General features: G+C 34.6%; 1 protein-coding gene across 1 annotated transcript; it reads right to left on the bottom strand.

Annotated features, from left to right (window-relative positions):
* Positions 1-8549: 8549 nt before the first annotated feature.
* On the bottom strand, positions 8550-9467 carry LOC114687874 (olfactory receptor 4K3-like). The gene has a single exon (XM_028862513.1). It carries the CDS (start codon positions 9465-9467, stop codon positions 8550-8552), a length of 918 nt encoding a protein of 305 aa, XP_028718346.1.
* Between the last annotated feature and the right edge of the window lie 1021 nt (positions 9468-10488).

Here is a 10488-nt window from a genome sequence, read left to right as displayed (position 1 = left end):
TAGCCTTGAACTCATTGGAACAGGAAAAGACTTTTTTTTTAATAGAACACTAATAACTTGGGCTCTAAGAATAACAATTAGTAGATGAGACTTTGTGAAAGTGAAAATCTCTGTATAGCTAAGGACACCACCATTTGAATAAAGCAGCAAGGTACAGAATGGGAAATATCTTTATCAATTACACATCATATAGATGATTAATTTGCAAAATATCTAGAGAATTGAATAAAACTGGGCATCTAGAAATCAAACACAATTAAATGGGAGGAGGACACAGATCTAAAGAGAGAGTTCCCCCTAAATGAAACACAACTGCCTGGGCTCTTAAGAATGGTATAATATCATTACTTATCAGGGAAATATAAATAAAAACTACTTTGAGATTTTTTAATTTGTAGTGTTCAATCTTAATTTTTATCATGGTCAGATATCGTTTTTCTAAATAAGTAGCTATGAATTTCATATGTTTGCTTTCAAATAATTCTTAAACTAACTCATTCCTATCGATTTCCATAGTCAATTTTTGATTCTCTTTTCCATATTTCCCTAACTGACATGTGTGAATGATACTGTTTTCTCATGTATAATTTATTTTATATGATCTTATGGATATGTTTATCTAAAGTCAAGATTGTCCATTTGATTTTTCCTACCTATTCCTTGGTTGTGTCTATAAACTTTTTGAAGTTCTTCAGCATATTGTAAAAAACTTTGCTGAAACAACATGTTATTTTAAGGCTTATTTCCATAATGGTAAAAAGAAATGACTATAGCATATGAATTACTAAATTTTCTAATTGATTTCTATATAAATAATATTAACAAAACAGGGAACATTAAGAAACTATTTATTCAAGAGGACTGGAATGGAATTTTCAAATTGTCACTTTCTGATTACAAGTGAATTAACAGGTCCAGTCCCCTCCTTCCAGGCTAAGCTAAGTGTCCCTGTATAAGCCCCACGTTCCAAACAGTCAGCTCATGCACTGTAAATTAGCTGGATCATCTTTGGAGATTCCTGAGAGACTTTCTTGCACCAGGTTTCTACTTGACCCTGAAATGACCCACTTTTCCAGTTGTTTCTTACAGTACACTCCCCCACCCCACCCTACTCAATCCCTCTTACTCCCAACTTCCCCCACCCCCAGTCCACTCATGAAATTTCTTCTATTTTGCCTTCCCAACGATATCTGAGTGTCTCTCTTGAGCACCCCTTGTTATTTAAACTTTCTAGGTCTATAAATTGTAGCATGGTTATCCTTTACTTTACAGCTATATCCACTTATAAGTGAGTATATACCATGTTTGTCTTTCTAGGTCCTGGGTTACCTCACTCAAGATGATCTTTTTCTAGTTCCATCCACTTGCCTTAGAATTTTGTGATGTCAATATTTTTTAACAGCTGTATAATCCTCCATTGTGTAAATGTACCACAATTTTTTATCCATTCTTCAATTGGGGGATATCTAGGTTGTTTCCAGGTTCTGATTATTACAAATAAAGCTTCTATGAACAAAACTGAGCAAGTATACTTGTTATATGATTGGGCATCCTTTGGTATATCTGAGTGGTATAGTTGGGTCTTGAGGTAGATTGATTCCCAATTTTATGAGGAACACCATATTGATTTCCATAGTGTCTGTACAAGTTTGCAGTCCCCCCAGCAATGTAAGAGTGTTCCAATTACTCTGCAGGGCAGCACGAGCTGTCATTTGCATTATTCATCTAAGCCATTCAGACAGGGTTAAAATGAAATCTCAAAGTAGTTTTGATTTGCATTTCTCTGATGGCTAAGGATATTGTATATTTCTTTAAGTGGTTTTTTTTTTTTTTTTTTTTTGGCCATTTGAGATTCTTCTGTTGAGAATTCTGTTTTGATCTGTACTCCAGTTTTTACTTGGATTATTTGTTTCTTTTGATGTCTAGTTTCTTGAGTTCTTTATATATTTTGGCAATCATCCCTCTGTCAGATATGGGGATTGTAAAGATATTTTCCCATTCTGTAGGCTACTGTTTTGTCCTATGGACAGTTTCAGCCAAAAATTCTAGCAAAAGTAGGTAAGCAGCCTGATCTGGCCACCTCCTATGACCAGGCAAGACTACAAGTGGGGGGACTGGGACACCAACAGAGTCACATAGCCTTTGACCTACACTCTGTCTGGCCTATGGGATATACTGTGGTAAGAGTGACACATAGTTTGTAGGAGTGGCTAACCAATGACTGGTTTCGCCTGAGACCCACGCCACAAGAGTGAGTCTACCCCTAACACTATTTGGAGTACCCAGAACCCAGAGGCTGCATGGCCCAGTTACTTGGGATATAACCAAACACTATTGGAGAAAAATTGTTAATGTAATGTGCTGTGGGATGTCTTTCTATATGCTGCGAATATGTGCTGCTCTCATTGGTTGACAAATAAAGCTGCTTGGGCAATGGTGAGGCAGAATAAGGGTAAGCAGTATAGATGAACTTCTAAATGGTCTTATTAAATAAAAAACATGGAGCCAGATACTGGGGTGAAAACCTGAAAGATCAGGGAAATAGAGAAAGCCACAGCTAACCTCACCTCACCAACTCCACAGCTTCCCAAGAGACCTACTCCTGTATACCGATGCCTGTATGCCTTACTGTTCTGTTCTCTCATTCACTGTCTCAGCTCAGTTACTTCACTTCCTCTTCTTGCCCAGCTCTGTCACTTTCTGTCTGTCTGTGTAGACCTCCAGGCCTCTATGGTTGGTGCTGAGATTAAAGGCATGTGTCACCATGCCTGGCTCTGTTTCCCAGTGTGGCCTTGAACTCACAGAGATCCAGACAGATCCCTGTCTGCCAAATGATAGAATTAAAGGTGTATGCTACCATTGCCTGACTTCTGTTTAATATAATGTCTGGACTTTCCCTGTTTTCTAGGTAAGTTTTATTTATTAGAGCACAAATAAAATATCACCAAAAACAGTACATTCAAACTGAAAGATGGAAATGAAGAAGGGTGGAGTCAAGGCAGATGCTCTGAGCTGCTACCAGGAGAAGCAACATATGAGAGAACTGGTAATGCCCTGAAGCCATGTGGCAAAATGTAGATTAATAAGAATGAGTTGAGTTAAGTTGCAAGAACTAGATAGCAAGAAGCTTGAGCCATAGGCCATACAGTTTATAGTTGATATTAAGCCTCTGAGTGATTATTTTATAAGTGGCTTCGGAACTGTAGGTGGGAGAGATTCATCTGGAGAAACTTTCTGCTACAGTAATGATGGTTAACAACATTCTGCTATACTTATAGATTGGGACCTACCCCAATAGTCATAAGAGAAGCTTCATCCAGGAACTGGTAAAAACAGATGCAGAGATCCACAGTCTAACATTAAGCTGAGTTGGGTAAATCCTGCTGAAGAAAGGAAAAATGGATTGTAGGAGCATGAGGGGTCAATAACATCCTAAGAAAATCCATCCACAGAATCAACCTGGGTTCATAGGAGCTCACAGAGACTGAATCAACAACAAGGGAGCCTGTATTGAACTGACGTAGGCCCTCTGCATAAATGTGACAGTTGTGTAGTTTGGTCTTCTTGTGTAACTCCTATCAGTGGGAGCAGGGGTTGTCTTTGACTTTTGTGCTGGCTTTTGTGACCCTATTCCTCACATTGGGTTGCCTTACCCAGCCTATACTAGGCAGGGTCCTTAGTATTACTACAACTTAATATAGCATATTTTGTCAATATCCATGGTAGGCCTTCCCTTTTCTGAATAAAAACAGAGGATGAGGGTGAGTCAGAGAGAGTGGGGATAGGGCTTGGGAGGAGGAGAGGGAGTGAAAAATATGGTCTGGATGTTAAATAAATAAGTAAATAAATAAATAATAAAAAACAAAACAAACAAAAACAAACCCAACAAGACAAAAAAGACAAAGGCTACAAATGAACTTAATTAAAAATCATTTATGTAGGTGACCTGAGGTAGAAACATCAAGATGAAAAAATAGATTGTGAAGAACAAAATATATAACAAGATGAGGGTAGTATAACTTACCTTTTTTTGAGCTATGTATTAACAGTATTTTCTTAAGCAGACATGCATCTGAATCATTGGATGCCGCTTGAAGACAAGTACCAAAATTTAGTTATTAATTACCAAATTACATACCTGCCTCCCAAATTAAGACAAAGGAGAGATATTATATGTAACAAAATAGTTTGAGCAAATGAGAAAAGTCTATAACACTTAGATAGGAAAATAACATAAACATAGATGTTGAATACTTTCCCTTAAAAATATTCTAATATATGAAGCCCCCAGTAAACTTAGAAATCAAACCATAGTAATGAACACATCTCAGAGTTATGAAACTATCAATTCCCAGAGGGCTAATCTATGGACTAACAGCAAAACTCCTGAAAAGTAGTGGAAATGTCATGGAATAATACAGTATGGACAACATAAAATTTGAAGAAATAAACAGTGAGTTCTAGAGCAAGCAACCAGAATATATGCAATACTGTAGAATGTGCCACAAACTTGTAATATTTAAACAATGATGATTTTACCAAAAATAAATAAGGATACAAATGGACAACTCTTTAAAACACATTTCAAATTATAGTCACACCAGGACATTTAAAATATGAAAAGCCCCTTTATACACTGATCCATCTTGCCAGCCCAATCTAATAGGAATTAAATACTATTCCAGTTTATTCTTTCAAATATGAGTTGATGTATTTTAACAAAATATTTATAATTTTTCTCATTAAAAATAATATGTAGCCAAGTCAATGCATAGAAATATGAAGTATGTAAAGGAGGAATTTTCAGTAACTAACACAATATAATATTCTTGCATTAATACTAAATTAGTTTTGTCTATCATACAAATTTGCTGTTGTATATGAAAGAGTACTAGGGCTTTTAAGTTTTAAAGCAATAATTGAATTATAATGAGATGGCCATGATACAAACATTACTTTAAAATTATGATCTTATTTTTTGGAAAGAAATGAGCTAGAAGTATCAAAAAACTACACCAATTACTTTGAAATATTATTGCTTTGAAGAATATTTGAATTCCTCTCAACTCAGTTCCTTTCCTGAGGAAAGGAACCAAAGGCTACACATGAACTTAATTGAAAATCATTTATGTAGGTGAGCTGGGGTAGAAACATCAAGATGAAAAAGTAGATTATGAAGAACAAAATACAGAACAAGATGAGGGTAGTATGACCTAATGCTAGAAGACCAGAGAATTGTGCTCTTCCAACCTGGGCAGGCATAGATTCCACTCTCAGTGTCTTTGAGCAATGAGAAGCACAGGGAGTTTTACTCCTTCTCCAATTCATCACTCACCATGATGAAGGGAACACAGGTTCAAATGGTCCTCATGTGTATGTGCAGCAACTCAACCAATTAATATGACTGGGAATACATTCAATATCTATTTCATTTTTAGGTTTTTTATAGAAACTGTCTTCCCTGAATACTGTTTTTCTCAACAGTCAATGCTTAGCAGATTCAAAGTTGAATAATAGACAAAATGCCTGTTCCATTTGATGACCAATAACTATGTGACTACAATAACGTTTTCTTAACTTTGAGATTTGATGCTCATTGATTTTCTGACTTACTAGACTCATTGATAATATCTGATTTGTATCAATAAAAACTTAATAAAATACAAGAAATACTAATACATATTTAGCTAAAATATAAAACAACTATGATGTACTCTAAACTATTCATTTATGATGTATACTTCAGTGGTTTTTCACAGTCTTCCAAAACAATTTATTAATCAGATAAATTCATTTTGGATTTATTTGATGGTTTTTCTTTAAGTTTCACCTGCTTATATTCTTGCATTTGGAAACATATATTTTATAACACAAGATAAAATTTATGACCCACAAAAGGCCATTTTTGCTTCCATCTGATTTATATCTAGCAGTTTTGCTCATCAAATAGGGAACTTTTAAAGTATGTCTGTATAGCTGATATTTGTTATGCTTAGATACTACACCACCTCTTCCAATTTTACTCTAATTTTCTTAGTTACTCTTCTACTGCATGACAAAACACTAATAACCAAAGCAATGTGTAAAAGAAAGCAGTTATCTTAGGGGCTTATAGTTCCAGAGGATTAGAGTCCATTGCTATATGGCAGCAAGCATTTGTGACAGACAGGCAGGAATGCACTGAAGCAGTGCCTGAGAGCTCACATCTCATCCATAAGTATGGGAGAGAGAGAGAGAGAGAAAGAGAGTGAGAGAAGGGGGCTAATTGGGAATGATATGGACTTTTGAAAGCTCAAAGCTTTCCCATAGTGACACACCTCCTCCAACAAAGTCACATCTCCCAATCCTTTTTGAATAGTTCCACTAACTACATACCAAACTGAAATATATGAGACTATGGTAGACATTTTCATTCAAACCACCATATTCCAATAGCTATAGTCTCTGGCAATAAGATAATACAAAAGACACTTAGTCTGACTTCAGTACCCATAGTCTTTTACAGTCTCAACACAGTTTTAAAGTCTGAAGTTTCTTCAGAGAAACCACCCCCCCCCAATCTCTTAATTTTAACCACCTACAAAATCAACTAGTGGAAGTTGGTTTCTCTTTCTACTGTGTAGATTTTGGGGATTCAACTCAAATCCTCTGTCTTGGCTTCAAGCTCCTTACCAAGGAAGCATACCACCACCCTCCATTGCAATTCTTGTTGAAAGACACACTACTTAGAAGAAATTTCATTGAATTGCTAAAATTTAATTAAAATTGTATTACTGGAAATCATATGAGTAATAAGAGCTTATTTTATAGTCTATGTAGTTTAGCAAGAAGTACTCAAGATGTTCTGTTGTTATAGTGTGTCTGTGGACAGGGGAGAACAAGTGGTGTGTATGTTTCAAATTACAAAATAATGGTAATTTGATCTATGAAGAAGGGGTCAGAGAGAATGTAAGATCTCTGAAAAAGTGAGAAGAGCTGTGGAATGCTCTTTTGCTGGCAAGACACCAATATAGTCATAATTTCAAGGCTGCCTACTATGGGTCCCACACAAATAATAGTCAGTAATCAATTGTAGATCAAGGAGTAGGCTATGTAGTCCTGAACCTCCTTGCTGAACTGCAAGTTCCTGATGATTTTGGGGCAAGGCCAGACATTTTTTCTGGTTGTGACTCATTGATGAGCTCACCATTCCATAGGCATAGTTACAAACCAATGGGAACACAGATGGCTATGGTTAAACCAGTGGACCAATAAGTAAAACAAAAATACATAAATATAGAGAGGGACTCCTGTGTGTGTTGGGAGGGGAGTCAATATGAGTAGGAGGGAACTAAAAGGTCAGGTGTAGTAACCAAATGCCATCAGGTTTAGCAGATATTGTCAAATAACATATTTAATAAAAGAAATATGATGATTTAAAATTATTGAGAGTTAAATATAGCAACACAGTTGAGTGAAAATTTTTTGAATAAGATACCGCAACCTCCACCGTATGTAGCCATCAAGGTACATGATCAGACATAAGCATGCTTGCCTGTAATCATCTGATTTCTGGAAAACACAATGGAGGCATTTGCATGTTTTGTTAGATAATTTGCAATAGTCTATTTAACTTATTTGAATACACATACAAGTTGATTGTAACCATTAACTCATAAATATTAGGACATGATATTAAAGAAATTATGACTTTTATCTCTGAGTATAAACTAGATATCAAATAATTATAAACGTGTATACATATGGTTTTGTCCCACAAATTAAATACATTATCAAATGGTAGATAATACATATATGAATATATCTATATCTATATCTATAAGATATTTCAAGAGCATATAATATTTACCTAACTAGCTTTGGTAGTTATATTATTTCATCATATAAAGTAAAACAATGATAATGCACATAAATTGATGGAAGTATATTCAAATACTATAAACACTTTATTCTTTCAGTTAAAGAATAAAATAAAGAAAAATTCTTAATTTATATGAATAGTGAAGGCTTAACTGACAGAGATTATATGATGAGACAACTGCATTATGATTTTTACTTGTTAATCATTTTGATTTCAAAGATGTAGATTTTGCAAATTCCTTCATCATCTTCTGTAATAAAATTAGAATTAAGATTGGCATATAATGCTATACAAATATGTTTTAAAAGGAAATATTTATAAGTAATTCAAATAATATATTCTTAATAATAATCAAGTGATTAGTAATAATCTAGTGATTCAACAGTGTTGGAAACACTGGAAATATTGAGTAAATTTTCATGATTATCATATTTGCATCATTTTTTATCAATTTCTAATCTTCAGGCACAAAAGATTATGCTGAAGTATTACTCTAAGTGATGAAACCATAAGTGTGAGACTTTTTAACATATTTTAATAATAGTTATTTTAATGAACATAGATTAATACTAACAAATAGCTTGCAGAAATGAAATTGTAAGATTGAATTTCTAGTTGAAATGTGGTTAAGGTGTTGTGGAATCTGAAATATCTTATTATATAAGAACTTTAAAAATTATCCCCAAATTCACATGTGATTTATCAGCTTCTTTATGGCATTTTTAATATCTTTATTTCTCAATGTATAGATGGCAGGATTCAGGAGAGGTGTGATGACTGTATAAAACACAGCAAGAAACTTGTCAACCCAAGTGATGTTAACTGGCCACAGATAGATGAAAATGATGGGCCCAAAAAACAGCACAACCACTATGATGTGGGATGTACAGGTAGAGAGTGCCTTTGATGAGCCATCTTTAGAGTGGAGCTGAACAGTTAACAGAATGTAAGTGTAAGATATCAGCAAGAGAATGAAACAAGTTGTTGCTAAAACACCACTGTCAGCTTTTATCACGATTCCAAGAGTATCAGTATTCGTGCAGGCTAATTTCATCACCAAAGGAATATCACAGAAAAAGCTGTCTATTACTCTAGGTCCACAGAAAGGTAGTTCCAAAATCAGAATCAGTTGACTAATGGCATGTATAAATCCAATGATCCATGATATCAAAACAAGCCAGATGCATTTCTGTCCATCCATGATGCTGGTGTAGTGGAGTGGCCTGCAGATGGCCACATATCGGTCATAGGCCATTGTTACAAGAAGTACCATCTCACCCCCTCCAAAGAAATGCACACCGAGGATTTGGTTCATGCAGCCCCCAAAGGAAATTGTTTTATTTTCTTTTAAGAGGTCTGTGATCAATTTGGGTGTATTTACTGAGGAAAGGCAGAAGTCAACAAATGAGAGATTAGCTAACAGAAAGTACATGGGAGAATGGAGATGATGATCAATGATGATTAATATCACGACAAAGAGGTTGCCTACCACAGTCATCAGGTAGAGGGTAGCAAATGGCAGCAGGAGGAAGATCTGTAGTTCCCTTGAGGCACAGAGTCCTTGAAAAATAAACTCAGACACAAGAGTCTGGTTTGCATCTTCCATTTAGTATACTTCACTAATGGCTTACATAAAGAAAGCTGAATCAAGAACTCTTGGAATAGAAGATAACTTTTTTAAATTATCAAGTAAGCATAAATAATGCAAATTGAAATCTCAGCAACTTATCCAACCCAAATTTAAAACACATATTCTATGTGTTTATATATTGTGTCTTAGGTGGGAAAGTTCCTTAATGTAGAATGATGGGTCAACAGTTTCACACATCTGAAAGACAATGTGTATAGTATCAAAATGAGTATATTGTCTAAAAATATTATTAATAAATATTCTCTTTACATTTTTAGGCCTTAAATCTACGTTTTTCTTTATGGAATCAGAGACAATTTTCTCCAATGAATATCTGAGACATAGTTAGAGCCTCTTTATTTGACTATCATAATTCCGGAATGACAACCTATTATCATATTTCAGGCATAAACACAGAATTTCCAGACACAGTCTGTTGTTGACTGTGTATGAACAGAGTTGAACCAAGTCCACTACAAAGTGTGAGAGAAACTATTCATTGAATAAATTGAGAGCACATGTGCTTAAGACACATTGTTAGCATTATGTTTTTCCTTTAACTTTTGACTAATCCATTGAATCGCATCTCCTAACATTCATATATTGACAAACTTGAAGATGTTACATATTGTCATATATTTACTGGCTTTCTACTATAGAAGGTGTGCTTTCATATAATAGTTTGAATAATTTATACATGACATTATTTCCCTGCTTCTCAATCTTTTCTTCCTTCCTTCCTTTATTTATTCCTCATCTTAATTTCTGTACTTTTTTATTATACTGCTAGGTTTGAAATTGGAAGATTAGAAAATTAAGTTATTAGCAAGTATTGTGTAATTTTGGTCTTAAGTACTTTAAAGACATTATATTTTATTGAAAATAATGCTTATTGATTTTCCTGTGTCAATAAATTCAATAAAGTAGCAGAGCTGTAGGGCAAACATATCTGTTTGTCTCTAAGGCCTCTAATACCACTTTCCAACTATAAAGTAAC

This window comes from Peromyscus leucopus, chromosome 4 (assembly GCF_004664715.2).
Source record: "Peromyscus leucopus breed LL Stock chromosome 4, UCI_PerLeu_2.1, whole genome shotgun sequence".
Taxonomy (NCBI): Eukaryota; Metazoa; Chordata; class Mammalia; order Rodentia; family Cricetidae; genus Peromyscus; species Peromyscus leucopus.
Note: the sequence above shows the minus strand (reverse complement) of the source record. Positions and strands in the feature narration are given on the sequence as shown.

What these genes read in the sequence shown, in the direction of transcription:
- LOC114687874 (XM_028862513.1), bottom strand. Translation starts at nt 9,467, where the DNA reads ATGGAAGATGCAAACCAGACTCTTGTGTCTGAGTTTATTTTTCAAGGA.